Genomic DNA, 26,943 nt, shown 5'->3' on the forward strand with positions numbered 1-26,943 from the left:
GGCTTTGCGCGCATGTGCGGCGCGAAAAATGCCTTATTATGTAATCTTGTTGTCCGGGGATCTGGGCATATAAAAGGAGGCCTGCATGCCTCTGGGGTTGTTGAAGTACAATAAAGAGAGTTGTTATACAGGAAGATGTGTCCTAGTCTTCACTTTCGTTCAACGGACTTAACACTGGCGACAAAGGTGGGATGCTTCAACGGTAACAACAGGAAGCTATAAGACTCACCCAAAAGAAGTCCTGAAAGGGAAAACGGCATTAACAGCAGCAGCCATCCTGTCAGTACAGCGTCGCTGAAGGGTGAGTTGGCTGATAGAGCCTTTCCCTGGAGAAGCGAGGGTGAAGTGCCAGACACTATGGCGAAGATTGGCCGCTTGTCAGAATTTGAAGTCTCACACCCGGAAAGATGGGAGTCATACATTGCAAGGGTGGAGAATTACTTCAGAGTCAACCAAATTCGTGAAGATGGGCTAAAGGCTGCCACTTTATTATGCGTGTGTGGTCAAGAGACTTTTGAAATTGCTGAAAACTTAGTGGCCCCTGCCTCTCTGGAAGGTGTAACGTATACAGACTTGAAAAAACTTCTAAAAGAGCACTTCCAGCCCAAGTTGTCCGTCATTGCATGGCGACACACATTCGAACAGCGAGATCAAAAGGCAGAAGAATTGGCCAAGGACTTTATTGCGACCTTGAGAAGAGCAGTTAGGCCATGTGAGTTTAAAGACTTAGAAGAAAGGCTGCGTGATCATTTTGTATGCGGGCTGAGGAATAGAGACTTGCAACAAAAGATATTTGCTAAGGAGGATGTCTCGTTCCAAGATGCTCTGCCAGAGGTTACAGCAGAGGAAGCAGCTGGAGGGGCCGTAAAAAACATGCAGCCCACCAGAAACTCGCCGGAGACCATCACCGCCCACCAGGAGAATGTGCGAGAAGAGTCGGAAGATATTCCTGAAGGTGAGGTGGACAAGCTTTACCAGGCAGCCAGGAAAAAACAGAAGGAGAGAGCAGAAAAGACTTCAACAGCACTTCAATGTTTCAGATGCGGAGGACGCCACAGAAGAGTTGATTGCCGGTTCCGTTCCGCCATTTGCAGAGCATGTGGTAGGCAAGGTCACATCGCATCCATGTGTCTAGGTTGTCAGAAAACACAACCTAGAGAAGAATTGCATCTGAAAGGTACCAGGATCCCCAGCCAAAATAGGGTGGGTTTCTGCGCAACACATAGAAGTGTCTTAAGGACAGGCACACATAAACCCCTAAAAAAGAAACTGTCCCCTAAAGTAAGGTTACAGGGGGTTCCTTTATCCATGGAATTGGACACTGGGTCCGCTCTTTCCATAATTTCCCTCAACACATTCAGGAAGATTTGTAGCAGCTGTGACCTTCGAGTTAAACTCAGGCCGTCCAATGTGATACTCACAGACTTTCAGAATTCTAAGGTGTGTGTTAAGGGGGAGGCCCTTAGGGTACAGCACAAGAATTTTGAGGGTTCATTAGATGTGTTGGTTATTGGGGGTGAACGTACGAGTCTCATTGGACTCGATTGGTTTGAGGGTCTGGGAATCCAGGTCACGGGGCTGCACCATCTACAAACGTCCAGCCTTGCAGAAGTCTGCCAAGAGTTTGCAGATGTGTTTAGCTCTGAGCTTGGATCCTATAAGGGGCCTCCAGTCTCATTGCATTTAGATCCTTCCATAGTACTCATTAGGGTCAAGCCCTCAAAGGCAAGATTGATGCTGAATTGGATAAATTACTCCAGCATGGCATTTTAGAACCTGTTGATTCTAGTCCATGGGAAACCCCAATAGTAACGCCTCTTAAGGCTAATGGGGACATACATATCTGTGCAGATTACAAATGCACACTAAACAAGGCACTACAGCAACATGCTTATCCAGTACCAGTAGTGAGTCACATTCTGGCTTCCCTTAAAGGAGGGGGGGTGGATTTTTGCAAAACTTGACCTGGTACAGGCCTATCAACAGTTGCCTGTTGATGAGGCTGCTGCTGAAGCTCAGACAATTGTGACCCACAGAGGAGCTTTTAAAGTTAAGAGACTGCAGTTTGGGGTGAATGTAGTCCCTGGCATATTCCAAAGTGTAATGGAGAACACATTGAGGGGTATTCCTTGAGTCTGTCCATATTTTGATGATGTCCTCATCGCTGCGGAATCATCTCAATCATTGGCAGAAAGATTAAGGGCTGTCTTGCTTCGTTTTAGAAGAGCAGGCCTTAAGTTAAAGAAGGACAAGTGTAAGATTGGAGTAAATTCAACTGATTTTGGGGGGATTCAGGATAGATGCTCAAGGCATTCATCCTTCAGAAGCAAAATTAAAAGCCATCCAGCAGGCCCCAAGCCCTAAATCTAAGGGCGAGCTACAAGCCTTTTTGGGCCTTTTGAATTTCTATCATGCATTTCTGCCAAATAATGCTGCAATAGCTGAACCCTTGCATAGACTCTTAGACAAACAGGCCTGTTGGCAGTGGACTAAGGTCCACGAAAAAAGTTTCAATAAGATTAAAGCCTTGCTTACTTCCAACGCTGTACTGGCTCACTTCAATGAGCAGCTGCCTGTTTGCATTGCCTGCGATGCTTCTCCATACAGAGTTGGGGCAGTACTTAGCCATCTGATGGCTGATGGGACACAGGTCCCTGTGGCTTATTACTTCAGAACACTGTCTTCTGCTGAGCATAATTACACTCAGATTGACAGGGAAGCTCTGGCCATTGTGGCTGGTATTAGGAAATTTCATGATTTCATATACGGTCGCCACTTCACGGTCTACACTGACAATAAGCCTCTGCTGGGGTTGTTTACCACCACCAAACAGACCCCTCAGATTCTTTCCCCCCACATGTTGAGATGGTCCATTTTTTTTGTCTGCATATAACTACACGCTGCATCACAAACCTGGAAAGGAAATGGGCCATGCTGATGGCCTGAGTAGATTGCCTCTGCCAATATTGGAGCCTGATCCTGCTCCTGCTGTAAATATTTGTCCATTCAAGAGTTGCCTGAGTCTCCCCTCAATGCTAGGGATGTGGCTGCTGAAACTGCCACTGATCACACACTTACACGCGTGTTGACATGGGTAGTGTCAGGTTGGCCTGACACGTGCCCTGGCACAGAGTTCCAGGGGTTCTGGAAGAAGTGACATGAATTGTCTACATTCAAGGGATGCTTGTTATGGGGCAGTAGGGTAGTGATCCCAGCCTCATTGAGGCCTAGAATCTTAATCTCTCTGCATGAGGGACACCCTGGGATAGTCAGGATGAAGGCGCTTGCACGCAGCCATTTGTGGTGGCCTGGTCTTGATAAGGACATAAAGGCCCAGGTGCATGGGTGCCATGTGTGCCAACGGTCACGGCCTGAAATGCCTCAGGCCCCAGTTCATAGGTGGGAAGAAACCCACAACCCTTGGTCTAGGGTACATATAGATTATGCTAGGCCCTTTCAGGGGCAATTCTTCCTGGTTGTTGTTGATAGCCATTCCAGGTGGCTAGAGGTTGTTCCTGTGCCCTCCACTACTACTTCCAAGACGATCCAGGTGCTGCGAGGTATTTTTGCCGCTCATGGCCTTTCAGATGTGCTGGTTTCTGATAACGGTCCTCAATTCACTTCTTCTGAGTTCCAGGCTTTTCTTCAGGCTAACCTGATCCGCCATGCAACTTTGGCTCCGTTTCACCCTTCCACCAATGGGATGGCTGAGCGTATGGTGCGCACCACCAAGGACACACTCAAGAGACTGACTTATGGGGATTGGCATCACAGGTTAGCAGACTTTCTTCTTGCACACCGCACCACACCTTGCACTGCCACTGGAAAGAGCCCAGCTGAACTTCATTGGGGTCACCGGCTCATCACTAAGCTGGACAGACTGCACCCTGACCGGATGGCGTCTCAAGGGTCGCATCCATGGCCACCAAGGTGTCTGCAAATGGGTGCTCCCGTTTGGACCAGGAATTACGGGCCTGGTCACCCGTGGGTACCTGTTGTCATCTGCAATGTCTCTGGACCTCTGTCCTACGAAGTGTCACTGGAAGACGGCCGCGTTCTGCAGCGGCACATAGATCAGCTGCGTGTGCGCCTGGATTTGCACCCTTCTACTCCTGGTTTTGCACTGGGGGGGAAGGTTATAGAATGCATTCTGAGGATCAATGTCAGCAGCCACTGATGGCAGCTGAGGAGATCGTTGATCCTCCATCCCGAGATTCCGCAAGTGCTCTAAACACAAATTCATGGGGCAGAGAACTACCCTACACACCAAGACGCACTCCAGCCAGGGAGTCACCCCGGGGGCATCCACATATTCCATACAGAAACAGTAACACTCCAGACAGGGAGGATAACCGGGGGTATCCACAGAACTCACAGAATACACAAGAACTGGCAACCCAGCTAGGAAGCAGGTTCAATTCTGCAACTGCTTCCAAAAGGAGGTCCTCTGTAAGGGGGCAAACAGAGAGGCCTCTCCTGACTCTGGCACCTCAGGCACCACATCAGGGTCCACGGACCTAGTGGGCCTGTAGCCACTCCTAACTATTCCCTTACGGACCTTGGAAGTGGGGAACAATGTCCCCAAGAAGGATCCATTGTGGATCTGGGGACTACCACCCCTTTCAAGGGAGGGTGGGTTGAGTGCAGTGGCCTCAGCCACTCAGAAGTGGGGCAGATCAACCGGATACGGGGGCCGGCAAAGCCCTGACCTACTGAGCCTGGTAGGCGAGCAGGTAGGTCAGGCAACATCCCCAGGGTCTCCTGCAGTGGAAGGCCACCCAAGTCTACTGGATCATGGACTGGACTCAGGGAATTCTCCTGGTCCGAGGAGGTCGCAAAGGTCCAAAGGGCCCCCTAAATATCTTTCAGACTTTGTAAGACTGCTGTCTAGTTACCAGGGGTCCTATCCTTAAGAATACTGTAATAATGTATATTTTTTGTTGATTATGATTTTTGTGCATTACAACAAGAAGGTCCTCCCATGCTTGGCTGCCAGGGTGTTCCAAGCTAGGGGGGAGGGGTGTTGTGTCTTGAGCCTGCAAATGCAGGCTCAGGACATTGCAAAGGCCCGGGGCTTGCAAAAGCTGCCTGGGACCAGACTGAGTGGCGCCGGCTTTCCGCGCATGCGCAAGGCGCGAAAAGTGCCTTATTATGTAACCTTGTTGTCCGGGGATCTGGGCATATAAAAGGAGGCCTGCGTGCCTCTGGGGTTGTTGGAGTTTTGACGAAAGTACAATAAAGAGAGTTGTTATCCAGGAAGATGTGTCCTAGTCTTCACCTTCGTTCAGTGGACTTAACAGTTATTCTCTGTAACAACATTTTAAGGCCTTGATTTAATAGACCATTCAAGGAAGGGGATTTCTTCTCTATATTTATAATTTGCCTTGTTACTTCATTCTGTGTCAACTGTGCACTGAAGTCACATGCTGCAAATTATGTCAATTGACATAAATGAAGTAAAATGCATCACTTGCACATTTAAATCGGTATGCAAATTATGCATGGCTCAAATTGCATCTGGGTACACAAAATGATGGGAAAATGTAAATTTAATTATTAACATCAATGGACACAGCATTTTATAAAGCAGCATTAGCATTAGCATTAGCAACAGATTAATTTTGCAAGAATTGGGTATGTCTAGTCTAGTGAAAAAAAGGACTAAGGGAGATATGATAGCAGCGTTCCAAAATTCAAGAGGCTGCCACAAAGAAGAGGGGGTCAACCTGTTTTCCAAAGCATCAGAAGGCAAGAGAAGAAACAATGGATGGAAGCTAATCAAGGAGAGAACCAACCTAGAACTAAGGAGAAATTTCCTAATAGGTGAGAACAATTAACTAGTGGAACAGTTTGCCTTCAGAAGTTGTGGGTGCCCCATCTCTAGAGGCTTTTAAGTAGCGACTGGACAGCCATTGGTCCAAATGGTATAGAGTTTCTTGCTTCAGCAGGGGTTTGGACTAGAAGATCTCAAAGATCCTTTCCAACTCTGTTATTCTATTATACCTAAAATTCAAGTAGATATTTTCCAAACTAAGCTTCATTTGGACACGCAGGAGTCCAAAATAAAAGAAAATAGTGACTATATAAGAAGTGAAAATATTAACATACAGGTCGATTGGCTTCCTTACAATTCTGGATGGGGACTAATGCTAATCAGCGTTACATAATATTTACAGCATGGGTTGTATAAACTAGCATAAAATATACACAAATTCCTGATTTTACATCAACTATGAGGAATTGGATACTGGCAGGAGACTGGGGCTGAAAGAAGCTATCTAAAAGCTTTTAAGTAGCTTCACTTTCTGTTCATCAATATGTGCGTGATTTTACTCCACATTACAGGAACTGGACAATCTGATTGACCATCTGGAACAGGGTATACTACATGAGACACAGTGTGGTTTCCGAAAGAGCGTGGCACAGTGGACATGATATTTGCAGCTCGACAGCTCCAGGAGAAATGTCAGGAGCAGAATCGTGAACTATACACCACCTTCGTGGATCTCACCAAGGCTTTTGACACAGTTAGTCGTGAAGGATTATGGTGCATTATGTCGAAGTTTGGGTGCCCTGACAGGTTTATTCTGATGGTACGACAGTTCCCTTATGGCATGGCAGCTCATGTTCTGAGTAATGGTGGAGCCTTAGAGGCCTTCCCTGTTATTAATGGCATTAAGCAAGACTGCGTGCTGGCACCAACCCTGTTCAGCATGATGTTCTCAGCCATGCTGTCAGACGCCTTTCAGAACAGCTCAGTGGAGTTAATTTGAGGTACAGAACCGATGGGAAACTGTTCAACCTGCGAAGACTTCAGGCTGTCACCAAGGTAAAGGAGACTGTGCTACGAGATCTCCTCTTTGCTGATGACTGTGCCCTTAATGCAGGATTGGAGCAGGAAATGCAAGCCAGCATGGACAAATTTGCAGCCGCTTGTGACAACTTTGGCCTCTCCATCAACATGAAGAAAACTGAAGTGATGTACTAGCCAGTTCCAAAAGCCCAATATCAAGAGCCTACCATCACAGTAAAGGGACAAAAGCTGCAAGCAGTGGACCAATTTACATATCTTGGTAGTACCCTCTCCCATGCAGTGACAATTGACATCGAGGTCAACTGTAGAATTGCCAAGGCAAGTTCTGCATTTGGCAGATTGCGGACTAACGTGTGGGACCACCATGGAATAAGTCTTGCTACCAAGCTTAAAGTTTACCAGGCAGCAGTGCTAACTACCCTGTTGTATGCTAGTGTACAGGAGGCACGTTAGGCAATTGAACTACTTCCACATGACTTGCCTTTGTAGAATTCTGAGGATCCGGTGGCAGGATGAGATACCAGACACAGATGGTCCTCTCCAGAGCAGGCCTATCATCAGTTTACACTCTGTTGATGAAAGCCCAGATGCAATGGGCCGGCCATGTTGTAAGGATGCCAGATCATCGCATCCCTAAACAGCTCTTCTATGGTGAGCTGTCTCAAGGAAAGCGATCGCATGGGGGACAAAAGAAGCGATACAAAGACATGTTGAAAGCCTCTCTTAAGTCCCTGGATATTAACACCATCTCTTGGGAACTTCTGGCGCATGATCGACCGACATGGCGCACCTTGGTGCACCAGGGTTGCCAGACATATGAACACAGAAGGACAATCTTGGCAGAAGAGAAGCGAGCACTCTGCAAAGCCAGAGCTGTAAATGCTGAAGTAACAGTGTCTACATTTCTTTGTTCAGTATGTGGCAGAACATTCCGTGCTAACATCGGCTTATTAGCCACCTATGGACACATCGTTGATGGCCCATAACCCACAAGATGTCAAGGTCTTCATCGAAATCGATGGATGAACAACAAACAACAGCAACTGGAATCTATCACAAAAAAAGATATACATCTTGGGACTCCTAACATGGCTCATACATATGAAAGCTCTAATACTCTTGCTCCAAAGATAAGTCAGGACAGGACCACCTAGAAAGAAGACATTCAAACAGCATTGCAGTGACCAGCCAATGTAACTCTTCTATGATATAACTATACCTGTATCATGATCTGTTGCCCGGACTACAGCAACAGATGTTCCAATTCCAGCTGTCTCTCGCAGACCCAGCCGATTATATTGTCTTTGGGTAAATACTGGCACTTCATCATTGACATCTTCCACATAGACTATTACCTGGGAAATGTTAAACACAGAGATCATTTATTTTCCTGGAACCTTGATGGAAAAAAAATAGAAACAACATCCATATTCACTACATCAAGATAAAGAAATCTATATAATCTTTGAGAAGTGCATTTAAAATCATGGGTTGGAGTCAGGACCAAGTTGAGGAAGGGACTTCAAGGCAAATACAGAATTAGAGTTTGCAGGTGTTTATAACTAATTCAATAGAGTTCACATTACTACTTCCTCATAATTAATAAGAATTTCCCAATTTTATCAGAATAAATATTGTAATTCGGTAGAAAATTTCAAAGAGATACTGTATACTGTATACTGAAGACAACTATGTGTCTTCAGGGTGTAAAATAGGAAGTCCTACACTGGAGGCTATACATTATATAGAATGATGGAGGCTAGTTGGATCACTATAGTCAGAATCACTCCTGGATAATGTTATTAGTGAAGGGCATTTGCGTTGGGGTTTAAAACTGGCTACAATTGTTAGGAAAAGGTGGAGTTTCAACAGCATGTCTACAGCTGCTTTCATGACTTTTTTTACTCCTCCCCCACCACATGGACAACCTAAGGAATGTGCCAATTAACGTCAACAGAGAAGCAGAGAAAGTTGAAGTGTTGTTGTCCACTGCAATCAGCAGAAGAAGCAACTTGGAAGAGCAGGAGGAACAATTGCTGCCAAACAAGGTCAGATCAAAGAAACCCAGGTCTGGACCAGAACTTGAGAGAACATCTCAGACAAGAACTGCCCTAGTTTACACAAAGATAAAGGGAAGGAGGGCCACCTTCACATCTAAGGCTACCACTGATGGGGCTATAATAGTCTGAAAGAGCAGCTCTCTGCTGATATGGGCTTCCAAACTCAATGGCTAAGAGTACCAAGTAGGAAAGGAGAACATTTTAGAATTCAGAAGCCAGATCAAGGTTTGGGGCCACATTTGAGACGGTCAATGAGCAATTTATATACAGATACAAAACCACTTCTCATAAATATGCTCAGTGCTTTTTTTGTAAAAAAAAAAAAAAAAAAGTGCCGGAACTCACACGTCATACAACCCGCCTTGCCTACCCTACAAGTTCCATCCCAAAAAGGTGCCAGAACTCCTTTTGTCATAGAACTTCTAGGCGTTCTATGACAAAAAAAGCCCTGAATATGCTAATATGTCAGCGACAAGTCCACATTTTTTCATCAGCCAAATGCAATTATTCTGTCCTTAGCAGCAAAATCTAATTCTGACCTCTTTTGCTAGGAGCATGCCAAGTTTACAATCCTTTCTCTAGTATGGGTAGTCCTGACCTTACAAAAGGCCACTTGGCAACCATTTGAAGTTACAACAGACCTTCCTTGGGGCTATTTACAATCCACTTTCAAAGTTCTGAGGTTATCTCCCCCACGCCAAACAGGATTTCAGCAGCTACAGGCAATCCTTGACTTAAGACCACAATTGAGCCCAATATATCTGTTGTTAAGTGAGACATTTGTTAAGTGAGTTTTGCCCCAATTTAAAACCTTTCTTGCTACAGTCGTTAAGTGAATCACTGCAGTTGCTAAGATAGTAACACAGCTGTTAAGTGAATCTGATTTCTCCATTGTGCCAATTGCCAAGCATCTGAATTTTGATCACATGAGCAGGGGATGCTGCAATGGTTATGTTGAATGAAAAATCTTCATCAGGATCCAGTCCAAGCCGGGAATAAACAACATGGTGACTGCTTTAAAAAGAAGGTTGCAGTTTATTGAAGAGGAGAGCCAGACAGAAAGATGGCTCTGGAAAAAAAGAGAGAGAGCACATGTAGGGAGTGGATTTTTATACCCTCTGGGACTCTTGAGGTTGTTTCCTGTTCCTGTTTGAGGCTTTGTATTTCCTGTGTTATGTACTTTGACCTGAGTGTGCCCCTTTGGTATCTGTGGCTTAATCCTATTAAGTCCTGTCTTAGAGTTTGGGTAGGGTATGTAGATTTTAAGAGTCTTTGTCTTCCTAAGCTTCTAGCTGGAGAGCTACAACCTTCCTGAATGGATTATTACATCTGCATTTCTAGAGTTGGTTTCTGCTTGGGGGAGGGAGACCTGGGGCCATTAAGAAAATTGGGCATGCTTTTCTGCCTCTTTAAGATCCTTTGATGAAATATAATATTCTGCCCTTTTAATATTTCCTTCTCTGGGTGGGCTGACTTCCCACAGTTATAAGTGTGAAAAATAGTCATAAGTCACTTTTTTCCAGTGCCTTGTAACTTCAAATGGTCACTAAATGAATTGTTATAAGTCGAGGTCTACCTATATTGCACAGCTGCTTGGTTAAAAAAGTTGTCACCAGAGAATTTTTTTTTTAAGGTAAGGAAATGACGGCAGGGACATTCAGCATTGTGTAGAAATGGTTGGGGACCTTTGCAATAATGTCAAGGACACTCAAATATCCACAGTGGGTATATGGTTGAATCCTGGCTATAGTGCAGATATAGCCAGCCAGCCAACAAATAACAAAATTAATGAATAGCAATACAAATAATGCCTTGAAAGCAAAAACCATCCACACCTGAAACAAATGAAGATCAAGGTTCATATTTTTTTCACTTTAAAAATAATTCAATTAGATAGAAATTCAGCCATCTGTAAAATCAGAAGCAAATAGCCTGTTGATCAATGTCTATTTCTAGCTGCAATAATCACTGTTACTCCAGAGGAAAGAAAAGCCCCCTTAATATTCTCTAAAAGAAAAACACATTTCTCAGAACAATATGAATGAGAGAAGATGAATAATGGAACACTCCATGCATTTTCTGAAGACTTTATTAGATCCTGCCTAACCATTCTCTTATCAGCAGTGAATGTCACCAACAAGGCACTGCATTGTTAATTAGGAAATGTATGGAATAATGAAAATGGAAGATTATTGAATATATTAAGCATAAATAAAGAGACTCCCAAATGTATCGTTGGTATGAATGTGTGATCTGTTTGAGCAACATTTTCTATTACAGGAGGCTGGCTCTCTGTTAGTACTTGTTAAGCTGTATTTATCTGCAGCCGTATTTATTTGGAATGAAGTATTGTTTTAATCAAAACAATGTTGGAAGATACAATGCATAGGACATCTGTTGTATTAAATAGATGAACGGGAGGAGCAAAAGGTTTTGAAAGAGTCCCACTATTTTGTCCTCCTCAAAACATATTGACTTTGAACCCGCGTTTACTCAGTAGCTACTTAGTATCTCATTTTTTTAGTATCTCGTTTTTTTACAATGAATCTGAGGTAAAATTTTGACCTACCCTACAGTAGTTCTCGAATTACGACCATAACTGAGCCCAAAATTTCCATTGCTAAGCAAGACAGTTGTTAAGTGAATTTTGCCCCATTTTATGACCTTTCTTCCCACAGTTGTTAAGTGAATCGCTGCCATCGTTAATAATACAGTTGTTAAGTGAATCTGACTTCCCCATTAAATTTACTTGCCTGGCAGTCACAAAAGGTGATCACATGACCCCGGGACACTGCAACTGTCATAAATCCATGCCCATTGCCAAGTGTTTAAATTTTGATTACATGAGATATGGCGATGGTGCAACAGTCGTAAGTGTGAAAAAGAGTTATAAGTTACTTTTTTCAGTGCCATTGTAACTAGATGAATGGTTGTAAGAGATGGGCTACCTCTATTTGGTTATGCAATTTGGGGAGGTTTTTTTTTTTTAAAAAAAAAAAAACTTTTTTAAAAAAAACAACCATTTGTATTATTCATCTTGATCAGCAATAACATAGGAATAATACAGACTGAAAAGCAACAATCTAGTCTATACAAGAGTCATCAGGAAAGATATCCCTTGAGCAGATCTACAAAAATATGCATTAGGTGACTCATGGATTTTCAACTGCTTTAGTACTTTACTCTGAGTAATTGTTTTCTGATATGTGAAATATTTAAATGCTACTCATACTTTATAGTACAGAATATAAACAATACTTTCCACTGTTTAAACAGATGCCTTGGGATACATTCACCACTGCTTCATTTAGAGTGGCATGTTGCATTTTTATCCTGTCTTTTTGCTAAGTGGCTTAAATGTGGGTCTTGTTATTCTATCCCAATACAATAATCCAATTAGACAGGTTGCTTTGAAAGAGACTGAGAGAATAGTGGCTCCAAATCTTTTAAGTGAAACCTATGGGCAACTGAGGACTCTAATTCATACTGGTTTACAGTATACCTCCAGTGTATCAATGGTGTAACATCAAATACTTATGGGAGAGACCCTAGAAGATTCTATTTTAAAATAATATTTATTATATTTTGAATAGATTAATGTTTATACTGCTCAAAGCCATGAGCGGATTCTTTTCCAGAACTACTGAATATAAATTTTAATAAATAAGCATTTAACTGTTCTAATAGGTTGTCTGTTGTTTCCCATCCTGCATCAATTAAGCAGGAGAGTTGCATATTGACAGAGTAGGTCAGAGTCATGGATAAATCTGAACTTTGGAAGTGTAAGTCAGGAAAACTGGGATATATAATGGACCAGGGAGAAGTTTCTGTCCTATTATCAAAAAGGAATGAAAGTGTTGTAATCAATCCCAAAAGTGGTTTTTAAAGAGACAACTGGACTTTCTTGTTTTTCTTTGAAGACGTTTTGCTTCTAATCTAAGAAGCTTCTTCAGCTCTGATTGGATGTTGGGAACATGGAAGGATTGTCTGCAAGGAATATAAATTCTTTCATCCTCCACCATTCAGTCAGAACTGAAGAAGCTTCTTGGATGAGAAGCGAAACGTCTTCAAAGAAAAACAAGAAAGTCCAGTTGCCTCCTGAAAAAGCAACTTTGGGACAACCATGATCTGGATGACTGAGAATCTCCATAGACTGTTGTAATCAATACTAACTGCAGACCAGACAATTGAAATGGTTCATATGAACTATCTCTTGAAGGGATGTTGTGAATCAATGTGTTCAGGAGATTTGGACCCAGCTCAGACCACAAAATTCAAGTGTCAGAATTCCATATATAATGAGTGGCAAAGTAGCAAACCCACTGCAACATCACAAAAAGGTACAGTTAAAACAGCATCTCTGCCGGATCAATCATGCAAACCAGGAATGTTGGCTTTGTACAACCAGAAGGAAGCAAATTCATTCATAGGCTAAAATACACAATAGCTGTGTCCTGGGTCTTCCTCCAGGTGGGTATAGCCAGATTCCCACATTTGTAGCTCATGCTGAGTCAAGGTAACCACTCAACCATGATTGTTCATCAGCAGAGCCAGATGCTTTTGATGAGAAAATTCACCAGAAATCCAGCCAAGGATATATCCAGGATATGATAAAGAACAGTCAAGATAATAGCCAAGATGCTAGGATCAAAGTTCTGCCTGTTTTTATTTAAATCCATATCCTGCAAGCTCCTCTGGATGCAATGTTACAGCTTATTATGTATAGATATCAACCTTATTTTCTGAAATTAATTTTGCATTTATTTATTGTTGCTGAATTAATTGAAAAAAAAAACCCAGAAAAATTGACTCCAATTATGACTTTTTAGAACTAGCTTAGATTTTTATTAACTGGCTAACATTTACATCTCTTCTGAACTTTGGTGCAAATAGATTCAAATTTGATGTTTTAATAATTCATGTATTATATTCATTGTCACCAAACCAAATCCAATACAGCAGTTTGCAGAATCCTCTATTATAAGCAAAAAAGAGACATTCTGTTTTCATCCTCAACACCAGTTGGCAATGTAGTTCCTCTAGACTAGAGGTCTTCAAACTTGGCCCTTTTATGACTTGTGGACTTCAACTCCCAGAATTCCTCAACCAGGCATGCTGGCTGAGGTATTCTGGGAGTTGAAGTCCACTTGTCATAAAAGGGCCAAGTTTGAAGACCCCTGCTGTAGACAGCATACAATCCATTATACCATTGAGTGGACATTATTGAAAGTGCTAATTCAAAGCCTTGTGATGACAGCCACAGGCTGAAACAGGTAACTGATTTGTAATATTTTGAAAAAGACCTTACCCTTACAGAACTTCTCATTGGTCCTTGCTCACTGTTGTAAGCATCCACCTCAAGAACATGGGATGAATTTTGTTCTCTGTCCAGCGGTTGTAAACCCCGCATAACTAGCCCATTGCTGGGATTGATCCTGAAATTGTTGAAATTGTTTCCTGTTGATAAAAAAGAAAAACTACCAAATAATGCATATCAGGGTAACATCACACTGGAAAATTTACTACTCCATGCAGTTCAACCTCAAGAAAGACAAAACAGAAAAGTCTCTCCACCTTAAGGTTTTAAGGTGGGTAGGCTTTCAGAATTCTTCAACCAGCAATGCCCCTCCTTTCCCCCCCTAAAGCACACACATCTTAAAATGACTAAGGTGGGGAAACACTGCAGGGGGGGGGAGAGACAGATAGACAGAAATCTCATAATATCACAGGATGTCTTTGGTAGGGCACTTAGAAGTTGCACCTCTTTGCTGTACACTAAAGTAGCCAAACCAAAATTATTGGCAGTTCCCTCCTTTTCCTCCAGGACATAACATATAAGTGATGTTTGAGCAGGATCCGTAGGATTGTCTGGGACACTACACATCCTCTTCACAACTTGTTTTCCTTGTTACCTTCTGGGAGGAGGCTTGATGGTATCTGAAGCAGAACATCCAGGTTCAGCCATAGTTTTGTTCCATACAGTATTAACCTTGTAAACTCTAAAGCTTCCTCCTTCCGTTATGTATTCAAGATGGACATTAATATTTATATGTATTTATATATAGGTATATATGTATATTGTATATAACATGTTTATACATGTGTTATATATGTGTACACTTTTGAGAGCCAGCCACAGAATTTCATTTTTAATGTGTGCCATTAAAGGTTATCTTATCTTATCTTGTCTTGTCTTGTCTCGTCTCGTCTCGCCTCATCCTATCCTGCCTTGCCTTGTCTTGCCTTACCCTATCTTACCTTATCCCAGTGGTTCTCAACCTGTGGGTCGGGACCCCATTTGGGGTCGAACGACCATTTCACGGGGGTCGCCAAACAACAGAGTCCGCCATTTTCCCCCCTTTTCCTTAGCTGTGCTACTTCCTTTTATTCTATTGGCTTTTGAAAGCCAATAGAATCGACTCTCTTGAATAGAGTCTAATTCTATTGGCTTTCAAAAGCCAATAGGAATTGTCCAGGCTGTCTCTGCCCTGCTGAGCCTGCCAAAAGTCCCATTCTGCAAATGGTGCTGCACCAGTTGAGTAGTCCTCGACTTATGACTGGTTGAGTAGTCCTTGACTTACAACCGGTTGGGGGTCGCGGCATTAAAAAGGGGGAGAACCATTGTCTTATCCCATCTCATCTCATCTCATCTCATCTCCCGTTACTGTAAGGACCCACCCCACTTTACATCTTAAGAAGAAAGAACTCTTAGAATATCTCTTCCAACAGGCATCTTTATTAAGAGAAGATGGTTGCAGGCATTCTAGATAGGATCTGAGGGGACAACCCCTACCATTCAAGTGTTCCCAAGCAGCCCCCACCCCACCGTCCTTCCAGCGACAATCCCAGGTGTTACATTTCCACCCCCTTTTCCTCATGGCCGGCAGAAGGGAGACTTCAGAGAGTAGTAGATGAAAGGTGATGGCCATATTGTTATGGTCAGTCCTCTTGGTGAGATCCACATTCAGTCCCTTTGAAGTTTTAATGAAGGAAGTGAGAGCCATAAAACCCCTTTGCTCATCCCTCTTCCCCTTCGTAGTATGACAGAATCCAGAGAGGGCAGTACAGATAATCCTTGATTCTGATCACAATTGGGATTGGCATCTCAGTTGTTGAGCAAAGTGGTCATTGAGTAAGACATCATTTGACTGCTTTGCTCAATGACTTGCAATACTGGCACTCTTAAGTTGCAGTCATTAAGCAATTTTATGGGTTGTTAAGCAGACAGAATCCCAAGTAAGAAGGGTGGGTGCCTCAAAGGGGTGGGGAGGCTCTGGAGGCCCAGCATGGGCTTTGCATGAGTTGGGGGGGTTGCTGAAGTGTAGCACAACATCACAGCTGTCCATAGGAGCCTCAGCTACCCATCTGGCCCACTAGTGCAAGCAAAGCTGCCCAGGCCTGGGAAGCCTCACCAGCCACCTGGCTCACCAGTGCAAGTAAGCACCCCATTTATCTTCACCAGTATTGTCCAGCTGTTGACAGCTGTACCCAGCCTTGGTGAGGTCTGGCAGTCTTACCAAGTCCACCTTGTGCCATTCTTGTGATCCTTTGGAAGCCTCCTTCTCCAAATTGTGTGATTTGGACCAGAAAGCTTTTGAAGGATTGTGAGAATGGAGCCTGATCTTACCCTATGCGATCTGGAGAAGGAGGCTGCTGAAGCACCGTAAGAACGGAGCCTGCTTGGAGAATGGCAGAAAGTGGCCTCAGTAAGAGGACTGCACCTTGCATAGGCTGGGCACACCTGTCAACAACTGGAGAAAAGTGTCAAAGATAACTGAGGTGCTCTGCTTGTGCTGATAGGTAGACCAGGTGGGTGGCTGAAATTGGCAGGTGGGGGGAACTGTAGTACCCATGCGGTTGTAAGTGCAGGTGGATTGTCAAATACTTGAATTTTTATCTCACGACCTGGAGTAGAATGCTGAAACAGTCAACTTTGGGCAAGGATTATTAGTTCCTTTGTTCAGTGCCATTGTAATTTAAAACAGTTACTGAACAAATGGTTATAATTTTCAGACTACCATATACTCTATTTTAAAGATTATAAAACACGGACTGTCAGGTTTTAAAAGGGGAAGTTTGTTGCAATTTTATTACACAGTAAGTTAGATACTGTATATTAAAAGTGAAATCGACTCAGATTACTTCTCTCAATTTAAGTCTGGGTGGAAATAGTTGAGCTATACAAATAAGAAAGCTAGAGTTAGGCTGCATGGGAGTCAGTATAGTTTCAAAGGATGTTTAAGAATCCTTACAGAATATAGATATCCAAAATATCTATTTACCTCTGACAATTCTGTACCACACGCGGCCATTCACACCTTCATCTGCATCCATGGCTTTCACCTTTTAGAAACAAACAAGAAAAAACAATAATGGAGCTGTTTTTCATATTGAATCAAATGCCAGCTGCTTCAATACGTTTATTTATTTATAATGCTGGTATCCTCCCCGTCATTCTAGTCGCAGGGCAGCTTACATTTGATAAAACATAAAATTGTTTTAAGAATTAATTAAAACTGTAAAGACAAGGGGGAAAAAAATCAAAAGATGAGTTCCACACATGACTCTTAGAAAAAGGACAAATATTATCAGTCATAGGAAAAATGTTTTATTATTCTGCATTCTGTAGAATAGCTGCAATGGAAAGAGGAATAGAAGAATAAGCCTCAAAATGGAAAATATTGTTCTTTAGGTCATTATTAAATATGACTATATTAGGCCTGCAGTTGATACTTGCTATGTTTACATTTTGCATGCATAAATCACATTTCTTATTTATTTTATTTTATTTATATCCCGCCTTTATTATTTTGATAAACAACTCAAGGTGGTGAACATACCAAATACTCTTTCCTCCTCTGATTTTCCCACAACAACCTTGTGAGGTGGGTTGGATTGAGAGTGATTGATCCAAAGTCACCCAGTCGATTTTCATGACTAAGGTAGGATTAGAACTCACAGTCCCCTGGTTTCTAGACCAGCACCTTCACTAGACCAAATATAAGAAGCTCATGAGATGTTATTGAGGTGATAGCTGTATGGTTGGTTGTAGCAAGTGAAGGCTGAGGAACCACTGGCTGCACTTTGAATTCAGTTCCCCAGACCTCCCCACCCGCATTCTCAGTCTCTCCTACCTTGAAAAAAGAAACAGGAGCAGATTCCAGAACCAAGTTTTCCAAAATCAAGGGAAGAACAGAGTCTTCAACGATTCTAGCCACTTATAGCACCTTCTTTTCCCACTGAAGAAGGCCAAGTGACTCTTTCAAAATGAGAAAAAATGAAGAATTTCTTTGGTTTCATATAAGTAGGTGAGATTAATTACATGTTATGAAGTCATTTTTGGCTCCTAGCAACCACATAGATTGGTGATGATAAACCTATGACAGTGGTGGTGAACCTATGGCATGTGTGCCAGAGGCGGTGCTCAGAGCCCTCTCTGTGGGCATGCGCGCCATGCCCCTAAGATGGCAACCATCCCTCTTCAACCAGCTGCCCATTAACTTGCCGAGGTCCCACATGGCCAGATGCATCCCAGCACCCATGCGCTCGCTGGCCTCTGTGTGCAGGGGCCGATGATGTCAGGCAGCAGCCACCTCGGCTTCACCTTGCCCTGTGACAATGGCACCCCCTCACTGCCTTGCCTTGCCTTGCCTCACCCAGTAGGACGAGTCTCCTGCCCACCGTCCCATCTGCCAGAGACCCCCTGGATCTCCCCCAACCTTGCCCAGCCCCCATAGGCATCCTTCCCCACAAGTAACATCGAGGTGATCATGCCCACCTTGTTCACACCCACCCAATCTGCCATGACCACCACAGCCATGCCCACCCAGTGAACCACGCCCACCTGGCGATAAATAAGTGGGTTTGGGGTTGCAGTTAGGGCACTCGGTCTCTAAAAGGTTCGCCATCACTGACCTATGACATATCTGTCATAGGTGACAGGCCATGTCGTTTTCAATGACATAGTAGCATGCCCAGTGGTGGGATTCAAATATCTGAACAACTAGTTATCTTATTTGACACAGGCCTGGGCCTCCGATGCCTAGAACGGACTTCCAGAAGTGGCATCCACACACTTCTGGTGGGCCGTTCTAGGCCTGGGAGGCCTCCTCCAGGCCTCCCAGGCCTAGAACGGACTTCCGGAAGTGATATCCATGCACTTCTGGTGGACTGCTCTAGGCCTGGGAGGCCTCCTCCAGGCCTCCGAGACCTAGACTGGACTTCTAGAAGCCAGCCACTTCTCCGAATTCGGGTAAATTTAGCTATCGGTTCTCATGAACCAGTGTGAACCGACTGAATCCCACCACTGAGCATGCCCCAAACTTGTTTGATTTTCTGAGGCTGCAGAGGTCTCATAAGAACGTGGTGCACTTTCACATGACCTCTGGACTACCTGGAAGTCACAAAAGAGAGCCTCCAGAGCCTCAAAAAATTCTGTGAGAGCAGGACTTTTCCATGTTTTTTGGGAAGCTGCTAAACTACTACACAAGAGCTTTCGTCAAAGTTATTTCCAAAATGAAGGCCTCATGCAACCCGCAGCTGCCCTGGATAGGCATTTTTTTAAATCTGGGGCTGGGACAGAATATTTATTTGACCAGTATTATATCAAGTGATCATTTCAAACAATAATACTGGAAACTTTCAGCACCCTTAAAGAATCTAGCAGGGGCTTTATGGACAATTTTTTTCCTTTACATAATTTTGCAAAATATTGTTCTTGGCATTAGACTGCATTAAAGACAGACTAAAGAAACCGACTGACAGATGAAGTTTGTACTGATTCTTGGGCTTGAAGAGCACAAAGTACCTACCTTTAATTTCAGACTTATCTATTAAAAGTCAGCCACAATATATTCATTAATATAAGTTAATCTAATCAAATGCAATGTGTTCCACATTTCGACTTCCAGTTTGTGTTGTGGTGGAACGGGATGCAGGAAGGTAGGGCTCTGCCTTCCACGCCCAATTTCGCTCTGCTGGGGGCCCTGAAAAGGGCCTAAAATCACCCCGAAGAGGCAATGAAGAGGAGGGGTGCCTTGTTGATCACGGAGAGATGGTGGTCTTTCCATTTGATCCAGGAAAGCTCTCCAAACCAGCAGGGGAAAGACCGGCTACATTCTTGTGGCCAGCCATTATCTGCTGACAACCGAAGGAGAAAAAAAGCACTACTTAAGACATTGTAAACAGCATGTTTGGAACTGGGTGAGAATATTGATCTTTCTTTACTATTTTACAACTGAATTTCCTGGGAAAGGCTTCCAAGAAACTAAAAACCTCCAAATGTAAATGAAAGCAGCGTTTTAATTTTATGGGGGACAGAAACATACAATATTGAAGTGGAAGTAACATAAAGCTACAGCTTTGATAAATTTGAAAACTGAGACAACTGTTAAGATTTTTTCTTTGAAAAAAAAACATTGAGGCGAAATATAAGAAATCAATCCTTTGTTTTAAGAGTGGAAAACGGACTTTGAATGACATCTAGTGGTCGATTTGTATATAGCACCATAATTTGCTTTGCTTGGTGATTCCTACCTTGGGAGAACAGCTGGCAATAAAGGAAATATTTTGGCATACTTATCATCCTGACCTTGAACTATAAATAGCTTGCATTTTTAACTTCAAGAGCTAGTGGGAGAGAAAGAAAAAATTGACCTTGGACTATGCCAGGCTGGGAGAGACTTTTGAGCTGTTTTCAGAGAGGTTAAACATTTTGAATATTTCGAACATTGTTGATTACAACCTTGCCTGATTGACAATTTTTGGGATACTTGAGACAAGGGATTATTATAAAATATTGCTTTCAGAACTGAACTTATATTTTGGAATCTATTGGATTATAAAGGATACATTTAAAGACCAGAAAACTAATCTCCAGGAAATCATGCCTCAAGAAAAAACAAACATCTTTCAGAAAGAAATATATTCTATGCTACAACTAATTCACCAAACAATTGTTGAATGCAAAGAGGACATAAAAAGAAATCACAATAAGACTAAAAACAATTTAGACAATATAAATGAGCAAATCTCCAAATTAAATCTACAACTAGAAAGTTCCCAAATAACGACTACAAAATATGAAGACACAATCCAGAAATCAGAAGTTGAAATAGAGAAAATGGATTTAGAGATGGAAGAGATAAAAGAAGGGAAACATAAATGACTATATACAAATAAAATACTGCAAGAATTAGCTATAACAATGAAAATGCAAAATATCTTTTACCCCTTAGAACTGCAAAATATATCTGATAGCAAGGAAAAAGATTTTTAAAAAGGGAATATAGAGCAGTTAAGGGAAATGTTACAACTTGGGAGACAGGGATTGAAAAGAAAAATGGTGGGAGAAAGAAACTGGGAGTTGGTTAAGGAATATAAATGGGCAGAATCTCCCCCCCAAAATACTTTACCTAAATTGTCTTCCTCGTGCCAAGCAATTTTTACAAAAATTGAAAGAAAATTCTTGGGCAATGTAACTGCCCTGGCTTGGAAAGTGACTTGGCAAAGAAAGAAAGCGAGTGTCAGATTTAAAAAACAGAAGATTTGACCTTTTAGAAGGGGCAATTATATGTTTAAATACTTCTTTGAATAAGATTAAAAGAACAGAAGACCCTTAGATATAATTAGAGCTTTATAATGCAAGATATGATTTAGAATTAAGATAGCATTTTCTTCTCTTTTTTGATATGGGAAATATGAAGATAAGAGGAGGATTGATTTGAATAAAACTTTCAGCTATATAAATGTAATTAATATTGAGAAAATCGTAACTGATAAAGACATTTCAAATACTGATGGGAAATTAAACTTTAACAAGAACACAAAAACAGGATATTGATTAATGAATTGACATTATTGATTTATGAATTGATATTATTATTTGTATGATATTAGTAAAATACAACGAAGATGCTTATCTCTAACACTGTATACATTAACAGTACCAAAAATTGTAATGGTGTATTGAAGGGAAAATGGAAAAAATATGGAGAAGAAAGGAGGATCAGGGAAAAAATATTGGATTGCATAGTATTGAACAGATTTATATTGAAGAAGTTAATGTTAAATATTTGAACCCAGACAACATGTTATTTACTAAGCACTAAAGACTGTAATTTTTACAAATTAATAAAACTTTTATTAAAAAAATGCAATGTGTTCCACATTTTTTTCCAGTTCAATTCAAAACTATAGTACTGTTAAAAGCAGAGGAATGCTTTAGTATATTATTTTAAGCCCAACTATAACTAGGCATATTGCTTTCTCTATTGCTACTGCTTTTTCTTTCACTTTTTCTTACGTTATATTTCTGCATAATTTCAGTTTTCCTTTTGAATGATTAACATGCTGTATGATACTGTTTCTAATAATGAAACTAGTTTAATAATGAATCTGTTTTTTCATTTTACATGTGTCTGGGTTTGTTTTACTCATATTTCACTTTTGTAATTATTTGCCCTTTCTTTATGAAATGACCAGACTGCATTTTTTAAAAGTAAATATGTAAAGAATTGCTTCTCTTTTTTCCAGGGAGGAGGGGGTTGGGGTCACATGCCCACAGAGTCGTTAGGTATTGTTGAATTTTGGGCATGCCAAGCCCTAAAGCTTTGCCAACACTGACAGAGATAGATTTCCTTCAGAACGATCTGTCCCCACTGTAAGTGTAATCCTGAGTCCATTGACTTCACTGCTGTTTGTTCATCTCTTCACTTTCCTTTCATGTTTTCCAGCATTAGAGCCTTTTCCAGGCAGCTAAATTCTGCACAAAAAAAATGTCTCAAATAGGATAATGTGAACCTGGGTTTTTTATGGCTGGAGTGAGAACTCTGGGTTGATTTGTTCAATGGTCCATTATTTTTTATTTCTTTTTTTATTAAATTTATATGCCACCCATTGCACTAGCCAAAATAATTCTGGGCCATTTTTTCCCATGTCCACGGAATTCTCAGGAGTCTTCTCCAATACTGAGTATGCTTATTTTACTTCTTCAAAGTCCAGCTTTGGCTTCCATAGAGTATCACATGATTTTGCATGATTTTGTTCTTTGTAACTTTGTAAAGAGACATCGTGGCATTATAATATCTTTTTCAAAAGCTTCATGGATGCTCTAAGTCAGGGCTTTTCAACCAGTGGTATGGGTACCACCTGTGGTACATTGGCACCGGCAGATGGTACGCAACCATCCTAGAAAAGTGGTGACAGGGGAGGGGAATGAGCTGAACTGGTAGAGCTGCAGGGCTGTCAGGGCTCAGTGGAAGCACCAGGATCAGCGCCAGGCTCCAGCTGGAGCTCGGCACTGGTCCTGGCACTTCTGCTGAGCCCAGAAGAAGCGTCGATCAGCTGGAATGTTGCAGCATCTCCAGGGTCTTGTGATTTACATTCAGATGCTTGGCAACTGATTCATATTTATGATGGTCACAGTGTCCCAGGGTCATGTGAAATGATCAAAACCTGCTGCCACCACCCAGCAGATGGGTGGAATAAAAACCAAACACCCCCCACCCCACCTCCTCTGCCAATCCCCAACAGAAATTCTCACAATGAAAACCTCAAACAGGAGGAAGAGCGCCGCTGGGTGGGCAGGCAGGTGTCTTGCTCGGCTGTGGCTTGGGGGGCACTTTTTTAGTGCCATTGTAACTTCAAACAGTCATTAAGCGAACTGTTGTAAGTTGAAGACTGCCTGTACTTTATCACTTTTTTCCTTTTTTTGGTCATCACGTTTTTGACACCTTGCTAGGCGACTGGTGGTACTTGGATATTGCCATATCCTAAAAGTGGTACAATGGGTGAAAAGGTTGAAAAGCCCTGCCCTAAGTCATGGCAGTCTGTGATTTTTCACAGACATGATTTCTTTTGAATCATTGATAGTTGATCCCAAGAGGCAGAAGCTATCCACCACTTTGATATCTTCATTGTCAACACTAATGCTGGTTGCTCCACCTCTAATCATTCATTAGTCTGGTCCTCTTTATATTTAATTTTAGTCCCATTTTTTTCTCTATGCTCCTTGACATTTATTACCAGGGTGTGCGGATCCTTTGCATTTTCATCTGTTAGGGTACTGTCATCAGCATGGTGCAGGAGGTTATTGGTGTTTCTTCCTCCAGTTTTAAAACCCTGCTCATCTATCTCCCAATCCAGCTTTCCTTAATTCAGCATACACAAATGAACAAATAACGGGAGAATATACAGCCTTGCTATGCTCTTTTGCTGACCTGGTACCACTCTGTTTCACCATGTTCTGCCCACACTGTGGCTTTCTGAATATAAGTTTCTCATGAGGACAATAAGATATTCTGGGATTTCCATTTTTCTGAGCACAGCTTAACATGATTGAGACAAAGGCTTTTCTACAGTCATTCTAAAGTCCACAGATATAAAAAAAATGTTTATATTAATCACACATAAACAAATAGTGTAGATGTAGTGTATGAAAAAATATGTGTATATTCCTTGGCAAATATTTTTGGAGGGCTGTGGGAATGCACCCATTGCTAGCATACGACTTGGAGAAGTTGGATGGCTATTCTTGAAATGAAAAAGATTCTATGCTTCTTTTTGCTATGTCTGGATATTATATTGCTGCAATAGAGGACAACCATGTTAAATGAGGGACGTATAATTTAAATCTAATATGCAAATAATAATGTATCACATTTCTGTCCCCTCTATCACACACACACACACACACACACACACACACACTTTTAATGACCCTGTAATCCCTTGCGTTGGGGAGACTGAACGGAGCTGAGCATTTACTGGCTGGATGCCCTTCCTGACTCCTACGCAGAATTCTCAGCAAATATTTTCTCTTTGTGCCTAGAGAGAAAAGTATGTGCCGCTACCTAGGATCAAACTTATAGCCTCCTGATTGTGAGGTGAGATCTCCACCTCCAGGTCACCATGTCTCTCATATAGATATAGATATAAAGATAGAGATAGATATATATTTCTGTGCTTCCACCTCCATTTGAGATAGTTAGTACAATCTAGGTCAGATATTAACACAATCTCTATCACATGTCACCGGCTATTAAACATGAAGAATGAAAAAAACACAATAGTACCATATTCAAGAATTAGGAAAATTGCATTAGAGAAGATGGTGGGAAAACTACCCATTCCACCACATTTACAGGTGTTCCTCATGAAACGCTGCAGAGCAGTATTTCCCAAGTAGGATTTGCAAAAACCGTTGAATTCACACAAAAGGGAAGTATATCTCCAACAACAAATCTATCACTGAAGCTTTGGATGTTACAGAGGAAGCACGAGATGAATACACAATCACTTCTGTATTTAGCTGCCAAGTTTCATGTAATATTCAAAGGGGAACTTATTCAGGATCTGAATCTCCTCTGTGAAGGAGACTCTCCTCTGTCAAAACTTCACACCAAACATTATGATATACTCTCCGCTGAACAGAAAAGCAACTGTACTTCTGACTGGTGGAGATTTCATTACAACATTTGAATTACTGTAGACCCTGCAGAAATCTAGCAACTTCTCCTTTTACACCACCCTGAGCATTTGGTACACTGAGCACAGGAATCAATAAAGAGTTGAATTTCAGTTCAAAAATCTTCCAGGAGGCTGTAAGTAGTGGTTGAAGCAGGCACAGTAGCTAGGAGGCTGTAAATAGTGATTGAAGTGGTGAAGTGGGTGCAGCAGCGCCTGCATTTTCTGCGTCACATAAGAAAAGTACACTTTCCTTCCCTTGTCTTTATCACTTTCTACAGAGCATCCTGTCATATAGCATCAGTCTGGTTTGGAAGCATCACTGCTTCAGATGGGAAGGCGGTGTACAGAGTGGTGAGGATGGCAGAAAAGATTATTGGCAGTTCCCTCCCTTTCATCCAGGACATAGCACATAAGTGATGCTTGAGCAGGGTCTGTAAGATTGTCGAGGATACTACACATCCTCTTCAAAACTTGTTTTCCTTGTTACTTTCAAGGAGGAGGCTCTGTGGTATCCGAAGCAGAACATCCAGATTCAGTCACAGCTTTGTTCCATATAGTATTAACCTTGTAATCCTCAAGCTTCCTCCTTCCGCTATGTATTTAAGATGGACAGTGATTAATATTTATATGTAAGGGTGTAGGTATATACGTATGTTGTATATAGCATGTTTATATGTGTCTTATGTATGTGTACACTTTTGAGAGCAGGCAACAGAGTTTCATTTTTAATGTGTGCCAGTGTGCCTACAGTAAAAAATGACAATAAAGGTTATCTCTTAAGGCTAACACAAAGAATAAACAAACCAGAATCAATAATCCAAGTTCAGGAATTACTTGGTTTAAGTAAATTAACTGACTTAGGCTACCCTGAAATTGTGGTTAATGCTCAGATATCAGCTCCACCAGTGGTTGTTTCAGAAGTTGAGATAGGACAATGCATTGTTTCCCCAGTTCAGTGATAGTGTGTGTAAAGGATATTTTCAGATCTTTGTGGAAATACAACCCAATTCTGCCACCTGGTGTTACTATGACTGATTGCAATCATCTTCCTAAATTCCCTTGGTGAGAACAGAAACATGCACATTATAGGAGACTTTGTTACAATATTATTCAGAATTAGGAGACATATAAATAAAACATATGAGCAGGCAGTGCCCTTTAAAAAAAATTAGTCTTCCAAAAAGGTGGAATAACAGAATATTTTAACTACTTGAGAAAGTCTTGAAAGGAGTGGAGAATATAACATCTTGAAAATTGAAATTTATCTCCCCTAAGGAATACTCATGCAATAATATTCTTTTTTCCTCGTGTAAGCCAGGGTAGACAATCTGGTGTCTTCCAGATGTTTGGGATTTCATTACCCATCAGTTCTAGTCAACGGGTGGCTGTGGGTTGTGATCCAGAACATCTAGTGGGCAACAGATTGACTATTCCAAGTATAAGCAAGCCTGATCTTTAACATCACTAATATGTCCAGCAGTCATTACAATGGCCACTAAAGCATATAGGGCAGTGGTTCTCAACCTTTCTAATGCCGTGACCCCATAATACAGTTCCCCATGTTGTGGTGACCCCCAAGTGGGTGTGGCCACCAATAAGAGG

The 26,943-nt window shown here is 41.8% G+C and overlaps 1 protein-coding gene across 10 annotated transcripts in view; it reads right to left on the bottom strand.

Moving 5' to 3' along the window:
• The window catches only part of CDH23 (cadherin related 23), a 641,486-nt gene that overhangs the window by 130,006 nt on the left and 484,537 nt on the right, over positions 1–26,943 (bottom strand). For all 10 annotated transcript variants that reach the window (XR_005553851.1, XR_005553852.1, XM_039320524.1 and 7 more), the window contains 3 exons: positions 17,157–17,217; positions 14,183–14,331; positions 8,034–8,169 (listed from right to left, as the gene is read on the bottom strand). Coding sequence is in view for 8 of the 10 variants with exons in the window: in XM_039320524.1 (XP_039176458.1) it covers positions 8,034–8,169; positions 14,183–14,331; positions 17,157–17,217 (346 nt within the window). In the remaining 2 variants the exon portion in view is untranslated. The remainder of the gene's footprint in view (positions 1–8,033; positions 8,170–14,182; positions 14,332–17,156; positions 17,218–26,943) is intronic.

Source organism: Crotalus tigris, unplaced genomic scaffold (assembly GCF_016545835.1).
Source record: "Crotalus tigris isolate CLP2741 ecotype Arizona unplaced genomic scaffold, ASM1654583v1 scf7180000023654.2194447, whole genome shotgun sequence".
In the NCBI taxonomy this organism is placed as follows: domain Eukaryota; kingdom Metazoa; phylum Chordata; class Lepidosauria; order Squamata; family Viperidae; genus Crotalus; species Crotalus tigris.